Source organism: Vulpes vulpes, chromosome 3, assembly GCF_048418805.1.
Source record: "Vulpes vulpes isolate BD-2025 chromosome 3, VulVul3, whole genome shotgun sequence".
In the NCBI taxonomy this organism is placed as follows: Eukaryota; Metazoa; Chordata; class Mammalia; order Carnivora; family Canidae; genus Vulpes; species Vulpes vulpes.
In genome coordinates, this window is record NC_132782.1 from 130,293,466 (window position 1) to 130,312,749 (window position 19,284).

Genomic DNA, 19,284 nt, shown 5'->3' on the forward strand with positions numbered 1-19,284 from the left:
AAGATAACAGTGATTTGTATATATCACTTCTTTTCTTTAATATTGTCATTGAAAAAAAATTTACAGCTCATACTACAAAGAATTCAGCTTCCTAACATGGAATGAGATCCTAGAACATTGATCATAAAAAGATCTACAGATGGATAGAAAAGTGGAAGCACAAATTCTAAAAGGGAAAAATAAATGGCCACTAAACATGAAAAGATGAGCAGCCTCACTTATTGTAAAAGAAATGCAAATTAAAATTGCACTAAAATTCACATTTTACTTGTCAGGTTGACAAAAATTCAAAAGTTTAATAATAAGGCCTTCTGCCCAGCAAATGAGGAAAATAGACATTTTCTTATATTGCTGGGAGGTATAAATTGGTACAGTCCCAATGGAAGGCAATTTGGCATTGCAAAATTGCAAAAGCATATACCCTTTGATTAAGCAATTTTACCTCTGGAAATTTTACTTTTTTTTTTTTTTTTAAGATTTCATTTGTTTATTCATGAGAGACACACACACGGAGAGAAAGAGAGAGAGAGAGGCAGAGACATAAACAGAGGAGAAGCAGGCTCCACACAGGGAGCCCGATGCGGGACTCGATCCCGGGACCCCAGGATCATGCCCTGGGCCAAAGGCAGGCACCAAACCGCTGAGCCACCCAGGCACCCCGGAAATTTATCTTATAGATATATTTGCCGATATCAATGGTGTATATGCAACATTATTCATTGCAGTATTGTTTGTAATAGGAAAGGATTGGAAACAACTTAAATGTCATGAACAGGGCATGGATTGAGTAAATTATGGCACATCTCTTCAAAAGAATACCATGCCCTATTATGGGAAAATTCCAAGATATACTGTTAAGTGAAAAAAACAAAAAAAAGCAAAGTGTGGGTATAGTATGTTACTTTCTGTGCAGGGGTTGGGGATAACATACACACACTTAGAGAAACTCTGCTAGGCATATGTGATATTAATAGCAGTTTTGCCTATGATGGGAGGGGGACTGGGCAGATGAGAGAGCAGAGAGGAGGAATTTTCACTCTATATCATTATATGTATTTCTCAATATTACCTAATCAGAAAATTAAGATTGACCCTTGAACAATGCAATTCTGACCCCAGTGCTGTTGAAAATGTGCATATAATTTTTGACTCTCCAAATTCTTAGCTACTAATAACCTATGGTTGACCGGAAGCCTTACTGTACAAAGACAGTCAGTTAACACATATTTTGTATGTTACATGTATTATATACTGTATTGTTACAATAAAGTAAGCCAGAGAAAAGAAAATAGTATTGAGAAAATCTGGAGAAAGAGAAAATATAGTACGCTCCTACATATATATATTTATATATCCTCATATAAAGTGGACCTGTGCAGTTCAAACCCATGTTGCTCAAGGGTCACCTGTATATTAAGAATAGTATAACCCATCCATTAATGAATTGAGCACCTGCAATGGCCAGGCACTGAAGATACAAGTATTAAAGTAGTTGTGTGATGGAAAGACCACTAAACTTGAAGTTAAAACACCTGATTCAAATTCTGACTCTGAGGCTCACTAGCTATGGATCTTGGCACACATTAGGCATGCACAAATATTTGTTGAATGAATTTATGGTTGAAATTACTTAAACTTTCTGAATCTGTTTTCTCCCATATAAATGGGGCTAAAGATGGGCAGCCCGAGTAGCTCAATGGTTTAGTGCCGCCTTCATTCAACCCAGGGCATGATCTTAGAGACCCAGGATCGAGTCCCACGTCAGGCTCCCTGCATGGAGTCTGCTTCTCCCTCTGCCTGTGTCTCTGCACCACCCCCCCTCTGTGTCTCTCATGAATAAATAAATAAAATCTTAAAAAAAAAAAAGATGCTTCCTATCTCACAGGGGTGTTGTGAGGACATAGAATGTGTCATGAATTAGAGTATAGTTAATGATAACTGCTATAAGCCAGGCACTTTCACATTTATTATTTTATTATTTCCTCAACTCCTCACATGCATTCATTCACTCACTCATGAGGAAATGGAGGGACTGAGAGGAACAGTGACTTGCCCAAGGCCTCTCTGTATGTCACAAGGCAGGGAAGATCAAAACCAACCCACAAAAACACCTATGAGGAAAATGTAGAAACTCATTCTTAAGGATGCTGCACTTAGAAGCTTACAGACTTGCCAATAGTTCTTTCTTAAAGGGCTGGAAATGACATAAAATATACCCAACATAAGTGTCTGAGTAGCTCAGTCGGTTAGGCTTCTTATTCTTGATTTAGGCCCGGGCCATGATCTCAGGGTCATGAGATTCAGCCCCGTGCTCATGCTGAGTGTGGAGCCTGCTCAAGATTCTCTCTCCTCCCTCTGTCCCTCCGCCCAGTAAAAAAGATATCCAACATGGCTCAATTTTTAGAACTTTTTAAAAATTTATTTATTTATTTATTCATGAGGGACGCAGAGAGAGAGAGATGCAGAGACATAGGCAGAGGGAGAAGCAGGCTCCCTGCAGGGATCTCGATGCCCATGACCTCGGGATCAAGACCTGAGCCAAAGGCAGACACTCAGTCACTATGCCACCCAGGTGCCCCTAAAACATTTTTATTGGAGTGGAACATACAAGGAGAGCAGTGAACAAACCAATTAGTTTTTATAAAATGAAGGACAGTTAATTTTTATAAAATAGACACATCTAGGGCAGCCCTGGTGGTGCAGCGGTTTAGCACCGCCTGCAGCCTGGGGTGTGATCCTGGGGACCCTGGATCGAGTCCCACATCGGGCTCCCTACATGGAGCCTGCTTCTCCCTCTGCCTGTTCCTCTGCCCCCCTCTCTCTCTGTGTCTCTATGAATAAATAAATAAAATCTAAAAAAAAAAAAAAGACACATCTATATAACCACACCTGGATCAATAGACTATTACTAGCATCTGGAGCCCCTTCTGGGCTCCCTTTCCCTCACTACCCAATCCTCAAGATAACACTATCTTTACCTTTAAAATCATAGATATGTTTTGACTGTTTTTGGAATTCACGTACATGAAAGTATATAGTATGTATCCATTTCTGTTCAGCTTCTTTCACTCAACATCATATTTGTGAGAGTCCTGCATCTTGTTGAATATAGAAGAAGTTGTTATTATTGTATAGTATTACCCGGAGTTTATATCTCTCCCACTGTTGGACACTTCCGTGGTTTCTTGGGGGCTGTTATAGAGAGAGATGCTATAAAGATTGTTGAACACGTCTTTGGTGAATATGTGTGTACATCTGTGTGGAGTAGACAAGATACCCAAGGATGGAATTGGCCAGGTCACAGGCTACATGTTAATTTAGCTTTGGTAGACAATGCCCAACAGATCTGTAAAGTGTAGTTGGAAGTTCTCTAATTTTGGCCATTCTGGTGGGTGTGAAGTGAAACACTTCAGTTTTCATTTCTGGGATGATTAGTAATTGAGAAACTTTTCATATGTTTATTGTTTGGACTTAAGAAATGCCTGGTTAATCCCCTTGTGAGAAATGCTGTTCAAATAAATATTCTACTTATTTTCAGTTAGACATTCTGCCCTTTTCTTATTGGTCTTTAAGCATTCTTTATAGAGTCTGTATACAAGTTCCTTATTGGATACATGTGTTGCAATGATCTTTTCTTCCTTTGTGGCCTGACTTTTCACTAATGGTGTCTTCCGAGGACCAGGAGTTCTTACTTTAATGTTGTCCAATGATCAGTTTTTCCCTTTAATAGTTAGCACCCGATGCGTTTAAGGAGTCTTTGCCCACCTCAAGGGCATGAAGATGTATTTTTTTAAATTTTTACTTTGGATAGTTTTATTGTTTTTATCTTTCACATTTCGATTTAAAATCCATCTGGAATTTGCTCTGTTGACATGGTTTGAGGTAGGGGTCAAGATTCTTCCTTTTTCTGCAAGTGGGTTTGTGGGTTTGAGGGTTTGATCCAGCATCATTGACTGAAAAGACATACAGTCTTTTCTCAATGCATCACGGTGGCATCTTTGACACGAACTGTGACCGTTTAACGTAGTTCAGCTTCTGGCCTCTCCATTCTTTTGGTCCGTTTGTCTATCCTTGTTGCCAATTACTATGAATGTAGCTTTATACTAGGCCTTGATAGCTGAGCGTGGAGGACCTCTCCAGTTGGCTCCCCTCTCCCACCCCCCAAGCCACCTAGTAGTGAAATGCCCATTGCACTCGCTACTTGGCTTTCAGCTTGTCCAGGTGGGTGTGATGGATCGGCCTGCTCCAGGCTCGGGAATCTGTGGTTACCTGGAGCTTTGTCTCCCTCCCCGAAGCCCTCTGAACTGCGGCCAGCTAGGTGTCCGCGGACAGTGAAGCGGACTAAGCCTCGCGGGGAAGGGGGGCGGCCGGCTGGGCTGCCTGGAGAGGGGCGCGGCGGCGGGCAGCGGGGCAGCGGGGCAGCGGCCACCCCGCACTTCCAGGCCGGCTTCCCGGGGAGCGGCGGGGAGCCCCGGGCTCCGAGTCCCGGGCGGAGGGGGCCGGGCGAGGTCGCGGCATGTAAATGTGTGTGTGTGGGGGGGGGGGGGGGCTCGGCGAGGCGGCGCGAACCGGCAGCCGGGGTGGGGCCGCGACGCCGCGAGTCGCCAGCTGGGGGCCGGAGCGCAGAGCCGCGCCTGCAGCCGCGCGGGCGGGACCTGCCGGAGCCGCGGAGCCGCGCCCCGACCATGAGCGGCCGCGGCCCGGGGAGCAGCGCCTGCAGCCGGGAGCCCGGGCGCGCCGCGCCGCGCGGGGAGGTGAGTGCCCGCCCCCGCCCCCGCCCCCGCATCCCGCGCCCCCGCATCCCCCGCCCCCGCCCCGCATCCCGCACGGTGCCTCTCCCCCGCGCGCCCCGGCCTTGCCCTCCTCCGGCAGGACCCGCTCGGGGGGAGGTTTGCTGGAGAAAGTTAGGACTCCCTGCCCCTGCCCCCGGCAGAGCTGGCGCAAGTGGGGACCCGCCGGACTCCCCGGAGGCGGCGTTCGTCGAGCATCTCTGCTCGTGGCCCTCGAGCCGCGCCTTCCCGGGCGCTGGTGTCCCCCGGCGCCCCGGCCCCATCCCGGCCCCATCCCGGCCCCATCCCGGCCCCATCCCGGCCGCCGGGCCCTCTCTGCGGGGGGCCGGGGGTGCGGGCCCTGGGGGCTCCGCTGGAAGCCCTGGGCTCGGAGGAGGCGAGCGGCGAGCCTCTCCACTAATCTCCTGGAAAGTTTGCAAAGAAAGAGAAGGAGCTTGCCCAGTAACTGTTGACAACATCCCCCTCCCTCGCTCTCCCTTTGTTGAGAAAGAATGAATAGTTTGGTTGTGTTGCTCCCTCGGCGTCGGGGAGGGGAAGGGAGGGACGGTGGACGCTCCGGGAAGAGGCTCCATCTCGGCCCTCGGCCCTCCCCGCACCCCCACCCCCTCCCCCCTCCCCCCTCCCCCCTCCCCCCCCTCCCCCCACCCCCCTCCGGGGCAGCGGGTGCCGCCACTTTAAAAGTTTGATCAGGTGCAGACGCTGTCTGGGCGGTGGAGTGGGCTCCGAGGCAACTGGCAAGGCCAAGTGTTCCGTGGGCAGCACGGTGGGTCGTGGCTGGGGTGGAAAAATCCTGATTTGGGTGTTAACTTGCTCGAAGAAAAGTGCAAAGGGGCAAGAGCGTTTGCCTAACCTCGCGTGTGCTTTCGCCTCAAGCCATTAGCTGGGATAGAAAGTGGAGCCAAGCGTTTGAGATTCTTTTAAACCTTGACTCTTATCTCCCAAGGCTGCGCAGATCTGTCCAAGGAAAATATATTGGCGGCGGGAAGGTCAGTCGGGGCGGATAATCTCCCGCCTGCTGCCAAGGACGGAGGCGGGAGGAAGGGGAGGCCTGGTTGCTGGCAGAGGGGGCTCAGTAGAGCCTCCGGACAGGCACTGCCCGGTCAAGAGTGCAGAAGCCACAGGCCGAGGGGTTGCAGGGCAGTGTCCCCCCTGGACACTGTACCCCATACAGTGTAAAAGGCTCGCCCCGCCAGGAGCTCCCTCACCTCCTTGACTCCAGCTTTCTCTAAACCTGCTGAGAAGCCTGGCATTTCCAGGATGACTAACCGAGATCTCAATCTCCTATTCATGTAGAAAGGACTACTTGTCAAATGAATGCTAAGCTTAAGAACTTTATCATGTAAATTCTTTGTCGTGTTGCTAGAAACACAATCCATGGAAGACTTATTCATACTTCAGTCACTTGGCTAGATTTCGTAAGTTTACTTCGAAAATAGGGGTACTCTTAATTTCTAAACCGGAGAAAAAAACTTCATCCTAAGTGCGAAACCATTTTTTTTTTTTCTTTTTTAATGCGTGGCAGTTCTATCTTCCTGACTGACTCTGCAGAGAGGTTATAAAACTACATATCCAAATGAAAAATTGTCTGTTGTGGCCCTTACTGGGCAGCTGAGGCAGTTACATTTCCAGAGTTTAAAATATGATAGAAAGTGGTTTTTTAAATAAAGATTTTGTTAATTTTTCATGAGAGACACAGAGAGAGATGCAGGGAGACAGGCAGAGGGAGAAGCAGGCTTCCTGCAGGGAGCCCGATGTGGGACTCAATCCCAGTACCCCAGGATCACGCCCTGAGCCCAAGGCAGATGCTCAACCACTGAGCCACTCAGGTGCCCCTGATAGAAAGTTTTTCATGCCTACATCAGGTGACTATAAGTTTAACTTGGAAATAGCCCATTTTAGAAATAAACTGGAAAGATCCAGACAAGGGGTGTGCCTTTCCCTGCCTTGGCTTGCACGATCGTCAGTTTCTCCCGGACATCTTTGCCAAGCAAGCAAATTGGGCTGCTCTTCATGAGCCCTTCAAAGCACAGCCACTGAGGAGAATCAGGAAGGTAGCACAGAGTTGGAAGTTTGACTGTTATCCTTATTGAGATTTCAGCTCTAGGAACATTCACAAAGGTCTCATATTTTCACATCGAGATATAGAATCTTTGACCTTTGTATATATTTCAAGGTCTGGAATTAGACGGAGTCAGGGTACGGTGTCTGTTTACCTGCATAGTAGAGACAGGTGACGTCAGATGGCCAAAGTCTCACCTGGGCTTTTCTTTTAAAGACTGCGTATAGGCCCTGTCGGTGTGCCTGTGTCTGTGTGTGCGCGCGCCCTACCTGGTTTGGTGTGTTTGTCTATTGCTCTGAATTAAAACATTTACCTCTTCATCCTTCCTGGCTGTGGTCTTTCCCAGAAGCAGTGACTCCTTTTGTGAGCTCTCTTTGTAATAGGGATACAAGGACAAGCAAGACAGATCTGGTCCCTGACCTGCCTGGAGGAGACCTGCTATTTATTGAGTGCTTGCCATGTGGCAAGGGCTTCCCATATACGGTTGCATTTACTTTTCAGGTCACCCCCACGAAAGATTTTTTTTTTTAAGATTTTAAAAATTTATTCATGAGAGACATAGAGACATAGGCAGAGGGAGAAGCAGGCTCCCTGCAAGGAGCCTGATGTGAGACTCGATCCCAGGACCTGGGGATCATGACCGGAGCCAAAGGCAGATGATCAACCACTGAGCCATCCAGGTGCCCCCGAAAGAGGTATTTTTAACCCATTTTTTACAAATGAGAGACTGTCAGAGAGGTTGACTAACTTGTTTCAGGCCATACAGCTAGTAAGGAATTGGCAGAGTGGGGGGTTTGACTATCTTACTTTAAAGCTTAGCTTCTGAGTCATGCCATGTTTGATTTAAAAAACAACAACCTCATAGTACATAAGAAGTACATAATGGCTAGGAACATTGAGACAGAAGCATCTCCAAGCAGAGGAAAACTGGGGTCCAGGAAGTGGGGATTTGGGGTTAGTCTTCACCATGCTTTTCTAATCATGTAGTCCCACCTCAGGGCCTTTGATTTGCCCTGTCCCCTGCCTGGAACTTCCTTTCTGTCTTCTCTTGACTGGTTCTCTTTTCTCAGGAATCTCTTCAGAGAAGCCCTCCCATACCACCCTCATCTAAAATAACTCTCCGTCCCAGCCAGTGTCTTCTATCATTTCATCCTTAGGACACTGATGCTGAGACATTACCTAGTTTGTTTTCTTGTCTGTGTTGACAAGGATACCCCCCCCCCCCCGCCCCAGCCTACCCCATCACAATGGAGGCTCCCTGAGAGCAGGACCTTGTCTGGTTCATTATGTCCTCATTCCTGGTGCATTGTAAGCCCTGAGACAATATATATTGAATGAATGAACATTTACTTCCCTTATCTGGAAAAAGGAAGGGGCTCCATTCTCTGAGATCCTACCTATATATAATACTCTGAGATTTGCCTAATGGAGTCAAATGTGGTAACTGGCTTTGCTCTCAAAATGAAAGGTACTTAAAAAAAAAAATTTAAAGGTACTTGGGCACCTGGGTGGCTCAGTCGGTTTAGCATCTGCCTTTGGCTCATGTTGTGATCCCCAGGTCCTGGGATCCAGCCTCAAGTCAGGCTCCCTCCTCTGTAGGAAGTCTGCTTCTCCTCCCTGTGCTTCTTCCAGCTCCCATCCCCTGCTCATGCTCTCTCTCTCTCAAATAAATAAATAAAATCTTAAAAAAAAAAAAGTGCTTACCTTGAACCTAGATTCCAGCTACACATCATGTACTTCCATCTGTTGGATTTGCCATAGGTTTCTGGAGTCTGGAAAAAATAACAGCAAAACTCAAGTAGGAACTACAGGGACCCAGAAGGTTGTAATTGAGTTCCTTCTACCTATAGTTCCCCCTTCTACCCTCTGCCCCACTTTTAGTTATATTTTTTAGAAGTTCTGTCTCTGGTCGGGGCCCACACTGCCACTTTTGGGCTGATTCAGGCTTGACATAGGCCCCAGGGTTGAACCAGTCTTTCCAAGGGACTACACAAAGGACAAGCCTGTATTTTAATGGGGAAGAGGCCCAAGGTAGAGGCAGTGGGTTGTAGAGGGGAGCCTGGCTTGGGTATTTCCAATTTGTCTGCAGTTGAGAATTCTCTGGAGGTTTCAACTTGGATAATCTTTTCCCTTCAGTTACTAAACTCTGCTTCACATCATTCAGGTCAGCATCCCATCCTCAGGGAAGCCTTTTCTGGCCATAGATGAGTCTAGATCCTGGTCCCCACTCCTGTGCTCCCATAGCACTAGAAATCACCAGCACATGTGGCTAGTACTTGCTGTCTGCTTCCACCACAGAGTAGTAACCTCATGAGTATAGCTGTTTGACATTGTCCCCAATACCAGTCTCAGTGCCCACCACAAAGGAGGCCCTCCATACTTGGGTGTTGAATAGACGAATGAATTGATGCTTCTATTGGTTGACCCCTCCTCACTGTCATTCTGTTCTGTTCCTCAGGTAACCAAATCTGAGTGTAAGTTGTTCTGTATGAAAGAGACTTGCTTATCCAGTGGTCCTCAACCTTGGCTCCACATTGGACAGTACTGGTGGCTTCAAAAAGAATGATGCCAGGTTCCTACCCAACCGAGGTTCTGATTTCACTGGTCTGGGTTACAGCTTGGGTGTCAGGATTTTATCTTATGTATTATTATTTTTAAAGATTTTATTTATTTTAGAGAACTCACACTCTAGAGAGCTCAAGAGCATGAGTGAGGGGTAGGGGGAGGGTTAGCAGAGGGAGAGAGACAAGCACACTCCACGCAGAGCACTGAGCCACACACGGGGCTCGATTCCCCCAACCTTGAGATCACAACCTGAGCTAAAATCAAGAGTCAAACGCTTAACCAACTGACTTAAACCCTTAAGTCAGGTGTCTTCACCTTAAGACCAGGTGTCCCGGGTTTCAGAATTTTAAAAGCTTCCTTCCCAGAAAATTCTTTCATGCAGCCAGCTTCCGGACCACCGCTTCAGGTTTTCAGAACTCAGTCCTTTGGGTGCTCCAGGCTTGAAGCAGCCATGGTGGAGAGAGCAGGGATATAATTCATGGATATTGTATGTTTCCTGACAGTTTAAGAGGTACTTTCACATCTGTTATCACAGCTGATAATAACAAGCTAAGGGATCTATTCTCTGGTTTAAATATTCCCTTTATGTTGATGATTCTTAAAAATCTGTATCCTGTCCTGGCTCCCAAGTGTACACACCAATGTCTTACCTCCTACACTGAACTGTGCCATTGGTTCCTCACACTGACCAGCTCGGTGGCGAGCTTGTTAGCCTCCCTCCCACAGGAGTCCTCCTTGTACCACTCAGCGTGTTACAGCACTGCACCGTCCTCCCATGGCTGTGGCCTCTGTCCTCATTCTCCCAGCCAGAGGCCTCAAGCTCCTCATTCTTCCCTCTGTCTCTTTGGCCACCGCCCTAGATCAGGGTTCTTCTTCCTTCCTTGGTGGCTTGCGGCCATCAGCTTGACTGGTCTGCCTGCCTCCCTTCTTTCCTTTCCAGAATTTCCAGACTTACCTATCTGGGCACAGACTGGCTTCTGTCCCTTCCTTCCAGATCTTTAGCACCTGCAGTCCAGATCCCTCGACACAGCCCTTAAGACTTCATGATCTTGTCCTAAGCTGGGCTTCTAGGAAGTACTCTTTGACGTCCCCACATGAGCCACACAGCTCAGCTTGTAGTCTCTGAGCCTGTGGATGTACTTCTTTGCCTCTATGCATCTGCCATTCTAGCATCCTCTTGGCAGGCTTTCAAAATCCCTCCAAAGTGCTTCATCTCCAGCATTGCCCTCTCTGAGATCTCCTCAAGTCACGTTGTTCAAATTAGTTGTTCTTCCCTCCAGCATGTTGTGGGTCCCTATTGATGAGTTATAGGATTCTCTCTTAGAGCTCCTAGTCAGGGGATTGCGGCTTTTGCATCATTGTTGCTCTGAGTATCTTCTATGGAGGAGGCACTTAAATGCTTGTTGAATCCTAAGTAGGAAGGGCAGGTGTTAACCCTCGATTCAGAGAATAAACTGAAGTAGGGGAAACTTGCTGAGGAGCATTATTCTAGAGCCCTTTGGCCCAGTCTTGAAATCTAGATCTTGAATAAGCAGAGAGGAAACCAGCTGCCAGAAACACTGGAGCCGGGGCAACCCTTACCTGTCATAATAACCTGGAAATAGTTGATCAACACTGTGGCCCTTTGCACAGAAGGAGGTTCTGTGGGGTGTTCTGGGCCTCCCCAGCAGGTTCTTTGGAATGATCTGGGCCTCCCTCTGAAGAAGGTGCTGACAGCTTGGACAGGGAAACATTCACAACTGTGGGGAGCCGGGTGTACGTGTGTGTAGGGTGAGGGAATCCTAGTCGGCTTACATCACTGGTGGTCAGGCAGGGAGGACCAGGGAGCTTGGGTTTCTTTTTAAATAATGATGACTAACATTGAGTAAGTTCTGACAGTGTGCCAGGTACTGGCCAGACCCGGGAGAGGCCCCCACGGGGACTCACAGCCCTATTGTTCTGCGCCCGCCGTGAGCCAGGCCCTCTGTGTGGTCGCAGACAGGCCCCAGAATGACCAGGTTTGGGAAAGGACTGAGGACAGAGTTAGGACTGTATACCTTGAGGGAAGGGTTTCCTTCCGTCCAGCCCCTGGCACTGTGTGTTTCTCTCTGTTGCACGTGAAGCAACGGACTGTGGATGTTGTTGTTGTCTGTTGTCTCCCTTGCACTGCCTTTATCCTGGATCTTCCCGCTACACCGTGAGCTGCTGGAGAGCAGTGTGTTTCTTGCTGGTCCTCAAGCCAAGTCTCAAGTCCTCAATTCCTTTGTGGAACTGACTCCGCAGTGTGGTACTATTAAGCAATGATTTTCACTCCCAGCTGGCCTCTTTGCAGTGGAGAAGGTGGCCTGTGAGGATCGGGGGCTGCGGGGCTTTGGAACAGACTGCAGAGCAAAGGAACGTTCTGCTCCTAGTCATGCATCAGGCTTAGCATGACTTAGCTGCGCTATTGTCTGGACCAGTCTGGTACCGTGGCAGGCGGGACAGGTTCTGGATCCTTCATGTCTCCAGGAACTAGTTCTAATTGTTATTCAAGCTTGTGGGTTTTTTTCTTCTATATGTTGGCCTTAGAGGTGTCTTGTACAAATTGACTTAGGTCAAAACCATAGTTTGTTTTTCCGGGGGAGGTGAGCGGGTGCTGTCTCTTGCTCAGAGTGGACATGTCTCCCAGTGATCACAGCTGAGCATAACTGCTTGGGTCTACTTTTGCATACAACCTAGCACACATTTTCCTTTTCTTTCCGTGTTCTCCCCCCTCTGCCCGCTGTTGGTCTTATTTCTCTTCCTCCCCACTCTCCCCTGACTATGCAGACAACATGTATGTTGCTTAACCCTGCTGGTGGCAGGCAGGTTCCTGAACCCTCTGGGGAACAATGTACATGAATTTCCCCAACCCCAGTGGCTTTCCTCTGCAGCTGAGCCCACTGATGTATGGAGGAGTGACCCACCTCTTGATCCCTGACCCTGGCCCGTCTTGTTAATTAGAGTATATTGATTTATTTGTAAGCACCAGATCTTTGCCAGAAAAATTCTGCCCCGTTGCCCTGGGTAGCACAACTGAGGGGCTGGTCTGGCATGACGGCCTTCTAGCAGCTGAGGAATTCCAGTAATCTCCACCTGTTCTTATCATTTACAGGGTGGTGGAAAGATGTGAGCTAATTATCGAACATTTATAATGTGTTCTCTAGTGCACTTATATCGAAACCTCCTTGAGCGCTTCCTCAGTAGTCTTTTTTTGTTAGTCCTGTTGTTCCATCAGCTTCAGTCATCTGAAATAATAAAATGGCCCATGTGCCTCTAGAGTCTCTGAAATACGTGTCCCCTTTTCCATTGGTGAATCTGCTGCCAACCAGGAGAATTCCTCTCTCTCTCTCTCATCAGAAAAGGGACTCAATAAACTTCCTGCTTGTATTACATTTCCCTAGTGATGCCTTTCACCATTTAACGCTCCACAAACCTGTTCTTTTGTTATGCGGTACATTTCCATTTCCTTTTGTGAGTAGGAAGTCAGTTCTTGTGATTAACTTAGATTCACACCTTCACTCTTTTCTTTTCCCCTTAGAGCAGTTGAGAATCATGGCTGCGGGAAAATTTGTGAACCTTCCAAGAAACATGCCGGTGAATCACCAATTCCCTCTGGCCTCGTCCATGGACCTTCTGAGCAGCAAGTCCCCTCCGGCTGAGCATCACACAGATGCCTATCAGGACGTGTCTATACACGGTACCCTTCCACGGAAGAAAAAAGGCCCTCCTCCCATCAGGTCCTGTGATAACTTCAGTCACATGGGGACCCTGCCCCATTCCAAGTCCCCAAGGCAGAGCTCCCCTCTGACCTCGGCCATCATCCAGGAGCACCCCCTGCAAGACTGGAAAGGTGAAACCTTCACCTTCAGGTGACTTCTTTATTTATTAATTATTATTATTATTATCATCATTTTAGAGAGCGCCTGGGGGGAAAGGATGGAGGATGCAGAGGGAGAGAGAATCTTTTTTTAAATTTTTAAAATTAATTTATTTATTATAGTCAGAGAGAGAGAGAGAGAGAGAGAGAGAGGAGCAGAGACATAGGCAGAGGGAGAAGCAGGCTCCAGGCACCGGGAGCCCGACGTGGGATTCGATTCCGGGTCTCCAGGATCGCGCCCTGGGCCAAAGGCAGGCGCCAAACCGCTGCGCCACCCAGGGATCCCTGGGAGAGAGAATCTTAAGCAGGCTTCACACCCAGCACGGAGTCCAGTGCAGGACTCTATTTTACAAGCCTACCCTTGTGACCTGAGCCAAAGTTAAGAGTCAGACTCTTAACTCACTGAGCCACCTGGGCACTCCTTTAGTTAACTTATTTATTTCCATAAGTGACAATGACTTGGCTTAAAGGGCTTTTAAAAAAGCCTTTCTGTTAGGGAATATGTCAGCTGTACAGACTAGAGCAAATTGTTTAACTCCCAAGGACCCACCACCCCACTTCAGCTGCTATGGGTTCAGGGCTAGTCCCGCTTTGTCTGTATTCCCGCCCACTTTCCTTCCTCTGTAATGGTTTTGAAGTAAATTTCAGCCCCGGTTTTATCTGTAAATATTTTGGTATGTGTCTTTCAAAGATAAGTACTCTTATTTTTATTTTTATTTTTTATTTTTTTTAAGATTTTATTTATTTATTCATGAGAGACACACACACAGAGAGAGAGATAGAGATAGGCAGAGACACAGGCAGAGGGAGAAGCAGGCTCCATGCAGGGAGCCCGACATGGGACTCGATCCTGGGTCTCCAGGATCAGGCCCTGGGCTGAAGGCGGTGCTAAACCACTGAGCCACCCGAGCTGCCCAGTACTCCTATTTTTAAAAAAATATATAACATAAAAAACTAGAACATCTAAAAAAATTAACCATTTCTTAGTATCTAATATTTGAGAGTATTTTTACAGTCAGCTTCCTATTTATCACTAAGTCCCTCAAAATGAAGCACAAAATATATATTTTTTGTTATAACATTAGATTCTGAACTATGTCCATCCAATTCTGTAGGGATGCCAAGACGGGTATAAATTAGGACCTGCACCTCCTACAAGTGGAAGTAAAATTTGTTATGGATACATCATCAGGTCAGCTTCAGAATACTTTAGAACAAGGATTGATTGCTCCTGTCCATGAGGGATCTGGGTAGATAAGCCTTATGGTTATCAAAGCTTCTTGTCTGGGTTTGTATGGGCCTGGCTGTGATTAGTTTCTGCTTGTTGGAGCTGGTTTAGGAACTGCTTTCCTTTTCCTGTTGGGGAAGATCAGCAACCTGGGATGTTATCGGGCAGAGAAGGGCCTGGTTCCTTTTGTTGTATCTCCTGGTGTCTCTTTCTGTCTAACTCTGTAGCAAAGAAAGCCACTTTGATCCTAGCTCATTTGTTTGCTCAATATCTGTATATTGAGTATATTGCCTATGTTAATGAGAACACATTGATTTTGTAAGCACTGGTCCTTCACCAGAGCTCTGCCCAGCCCCTCTTAGTATCTTAACTGAAGGGCTGGTCCAACCTTGAAGGTGTTCTGGCAACCAGATCATTCCAGCAATCTGCCCTTGCCCTTTCACAGGGTGAGGAAGTGTGTGAGCTAACAGGATAGCAATGGGGCATCTGAAGTGGTGTCTTCCCAGAGCTGATATTCTAGGGAAGGACCCAGGTAATAAACAAGTTAATTGCAGATTATATTAAGTGCTATAGAGGAAATCGTGATAGACTGAAGATTTATTGGGCTTGTATCTTTTTTTATAATGTGGACAGGTCTCTGAGGACATGACTTTTGAGCTAAGACCTGCATAATGAGAAGGCAGCCATGGAAAGAACTAGAGGAAGATTGTTTCAGGCATAGGGAGAGCAGTGCAAAGAACTGGGCGTGGGGACAAGTCTGGCATGTTTGAAAAAAATCCCAAAACAAGCTGGGTGGCCTGTGGCTAGAGTGTAGCAAGCTGAGAGGTGGACAGTATAGATGTTGGGAGAGAGCTAGGCAGGTAGGAGGTTAGAATTTGTTTTAGGTGTGTAATTGTAGTAGTGTAAGAGGAACATAAGTGAAGGCCCAACATATTCTCTGTAGAAAGCATTGGAGAGCCCTGAAAGGTTTCTGACACCAGCTCAGAAGGTTCCCCAGAATGTCCTGGACGTTAGAAAGCCCTGCACCTGCTCTGTAAAATGTAGGTGGGTGACGTCCCCACTCGGAGAGCTAGCAGACAGCCTGCTGATGGCACAAGTCGGTGTGAAGGTACACACCTGTGCACAGTATTGTTAATATTGAATCATTGGCATTTAGCAGTGGTGTCCTCTGCTAAAGGGGCACAGTCATTGCTCCCTCTTATGAAGGTTAAGGGACAGCAAAGAAAAAGAACTTCTGGCCAGCCACAAATAAGCCCTAATACCAGGCTGCACAAAGTGAAGTCAGAACCAGCTTTTCCCCGACTTACTGTAGCCACTTATTATTTCGCAAGTTAAATATGCTGGGTACCAGCTCTTGAAAGGGGGGAGCTCCGGGGAGCCAGAGGTGGCGATGGAGTCACCCTTTCTATCTTGAGGAAGTCCTTGATAAACACCCAAGGTCCAAGCCATCAACCTGCCAGGAGTTCAAAGCTTTTGATTTGAAAATGACTTGGACAGAGGTCAGCTCTCTGAAAAAGATCTTATCAGGTGGTGGCCACAAGTCCTGAGTTTGAAGTCCAGCCTGTGGAAGACATGACCTACACTGCTGGCTTAGGTTTGTTTATCATTCAGAACTACATTCACCTAAAATCACAACTTTTTCCCATAACTTAAAATATCTCATTGTTAAAGGCAAATACAGGAAGTAACAAACGCATGGCCTTCAGGATTATGCTGAGTGGGAAGGTCACGTCAAAGGATCATAAAATCCTAGTCTCCTGCTCGTTGGTCTTATTAATAGATTTTGTTATTTTTAAACTTTATTTATTTATGTATTTACTCTTTTGAGTGAACTCTGCCCCCAACACGGGGCTCTAACTCACGACCCGAAGATCAAGAGTCACATGCTCTACCGACTGAGCCAGCCAGACGCGACTGTATTTTGTTCACGTAACGCACTTTAAAAACTATCTTGGGGTGTTCCCAATTTTGAGGAGTTCAAAGTACCTCGCATTATTATTTTCATCCTTTTAAATATTCCTAATAAGATTATTAGCTGCCTCAGTTCCTTCTAGGAACAAGACACAGGATCAACAAATAAAGCTTTGTGTGTGTGAAAAGCAAGGGACAAAAGTATGAGTGAGAACCTGGGGGCTCCAGAGAGGGAGGGCTGCCTGAGGGGCCTCAGCGGAGCTGCCATGAGGGAGAAATAGCATTTCTGTTCCTAATTCGGCTCTTACAGCTCAGTTGCTATGAAAACACCAACCACTCCCCACTCTTGCTCGCTCACTCACACTGCTGGAAGCTGGAAGCTGGAAGCTTTCCTTTTATTTTTCTTTAGAGATTTTATTTTTTTGAGAGAGAAAGAGGAAGGGCAGAGGGAGAGGCAGACTCCTGCCCCAGGGGACCCCTGGGATCATGACCCGAACTGAAGCCAGACGCTTAACCTACTGAGCAACCCAGGTGCCCCATGCTGGCAGCTTTTAAAGTTAAGAGTTTTGGATCTGTGACACCAGGGAGTAAGACTAGTTAGATCTACTTTTAACAAGATTATTGATTTTTGTGTGTGTGTGGCTTATTTCAGGTAAACTTTTTGGCCTTGTTACTTTTCATGGTGAATTCAAAGGTTAATTCCAGCTGAAGGTGACTTGCCCAGATGTCAAGTCTGAAAACCTTCCATTTTGTCCTTTTTGGTGTTGGCATGATGATGATGGGGCCATCTGGGAAATCCCAGACCCACTTTTCATGGATACTCCACCTATACTTAGACGGAAACCCATCAGATGCCTTTTTGTCTTGTAAAATACTCTGATGAATTGCAAGTTTGCTGTTTTTCTAACAAATATATTTAGCTCATTAATCATTAAAAAGTCACCTTTATTATAATTGCATATTAATTGAATATCCACTCTGTGGCCACATAAATTATTCTTTCTCTCACATTTTATAGTTTTATTTATTTATTTTAAAAGATTTTATTTATTTATTCATGAGAGACAGAGAGAGGCAAAGACACAGGTAGAGGGATCCCTGGGTGGCGCAGCGGTTTAGCACCTGCCTTTGGCCCAGGGCGCGATCCTGGAGACCCGGGATCGAATCCCACGTCGGGCTCCCGGTGCATGGAGCCTGCTTCTCCGTCTGCCTATGTCTCTGCTTCTCTCTCTCTCTCTCTCTGTGACTATCATAAAATAAATAAAAAATTAAAAAAAAAAAAGACACAGGTAGAGGGAGAAGCAGGCTCCATGCAGGGAGCCCGATGTGGGACTCAATCCTGGGACCCCAGGATCACGCCCTGAGCCAAAGGCAGACGTTCAACCACTGAGCCACCCAGGGATCCCACATTTTATAGTTTTAAAACATCTTCAAGGATATGTTCATAAATCATCCTGTGTGAGCATCCTAACCCTGTGTGTGAGAGATACAGCAGATCTTATTTTGGCAGTGGCGGCAGCAGCAGCGTTATTGTTGTTATTGACAGTCGAGAAAGTGGTTCAGAGATGTTGAGGCACCTAAGACCAGAATCAAGTGGGTGACTAAGATAGGATTAGGATTAGAACCCAGGAAGTACTATAGGGCCTTCCCTAGACACGGTGCTCCACAGCTTCCCAAGAAGGTTGGCCTCCACTGTGGGCGTCTTCTGAGCTGTCCTCTTGTATGGAAAGCTACAGTCCCCAGAGTCTGAACCCAGCACCTTGGACACCCACCTTGAGGAAATGGGGTCTTGGCCACCAAGAGCCAGGCAGAAAGCAGGCCTGGAAGGGAGAGTTGGTCTTTCCTCATTTGGAGAGTGTATCTCTTGGCTTTGTTGTTATCTTGGCTGCCCTTGGATGTACTTGTGGTTTTGAAAGGTGGCCAAAGCGAGACGCCAGGGTGCTCTTAAACCTGCTGCTTGATGTCACAGAAGAAGCCTTTGTTCTGCAGGCAGAGCAAGGCTTCCCCGAGAGGTCTGCAGACAGGATTTCCTCTCGATGTCAGCATTTGTTTGACTGATGTCCCTTTGATTCACTTATCTTCAAGGGTGAATTTTTATTTGAATCTGGGACCTTCCTTGGGCTGAGAGGGGACTGGTTCCTGTTGTTGAGATGTCTGTGTTGTCGGGATAGCTGCAGGATCAGCTCTGGGAGACCGTTGCGGGTCCTCTTCCTGCCTGTGGGTACGTGGAGGCATGCATTCCTGGGAACAGCTGCCGAGTGCCTAATTCTTTCGGCCCCTGTGCTGTGGGAGCATGTGGTGGGACAATGTGATGTTTCATTAGCTTGCATGAGTGGAGCTGACTGACTAGTCACAAGTGTTTTAACTGATGGGGGCCAGAAAGTCTGCAGAATTATCCCAAATTAAAATCCAGTGTACTTTCCCAGGCGGTAAGTAACCTACGGTGTCACAGCGTCTGCTCTTTCAAGTGGAAGCAAAGTGGAAGACATAGGATCTGTGCAGACTCTTCTCAAAACACTGATTTTAAATATCTAACTCTGGGCTGCATCAGTGCCCTCACCTGAAAAACTATTTCATTTGTTCCTCTTGAGAACCACCAAGTTCTGCAACTACTGCTTTCTCCTTAACAAAGCAAGATGGGGATCCCTGGGTGGCGCAGCGGTTTGGCGCCTGCCTTTGGCCCAGGGCGCAATCCTGGAGACCCGGGATCGAGTCCCACGTCGGGCTCCCGGTGCATGGAGCCTGCTTCTCCCTCTGCCTGTGTCTCTGCCTCTCTCTCTCTCTGTGACTATCATAAATAAAAAAAAAAAAAATTAAAAAAAAAAAGCTGATATTTAAAACAAAAAAAACAAAG

The 19,284-nt window shown here is 47.0% G+C and overlaps 1 protein-coding gene across 14 annotated transcripts in view; it reads left to right on the top strand.

Annotated features, from left to right (window-relative positions):
• BCAR3 (BCAR3 adaptor protein, NSP family member) overlaps window positions 1-19,284 on the top strand; it is a 242,911-nt gene that overhangs the window by 124,302 nt on the left and 99,325 nt on the right. For 11 of the 14 annotated variants that reach the window (XM_072754584.1, XM_072754585.1, XM_072754582.1 and 8 more), the window contains one exon: window positions 12,953-13,283. In XM_072754584.1, coding sequence (XP_072610685.1) covers window positions 12,967-13,283 — 317 coding nt within the window. In that variant the 5' untranslated portion in view covers window positions 12,953-12,966. Of the gene's footprint in view, window positions 1-4,616; window positions 4,755-12,952; window positions 13,284-19,284 lie in introns of those variants that run through there. The other 3 variants (XM_072754587.1, XM_072754576.1, XM_072754586.1) reach the window with 3 other exon arrangements.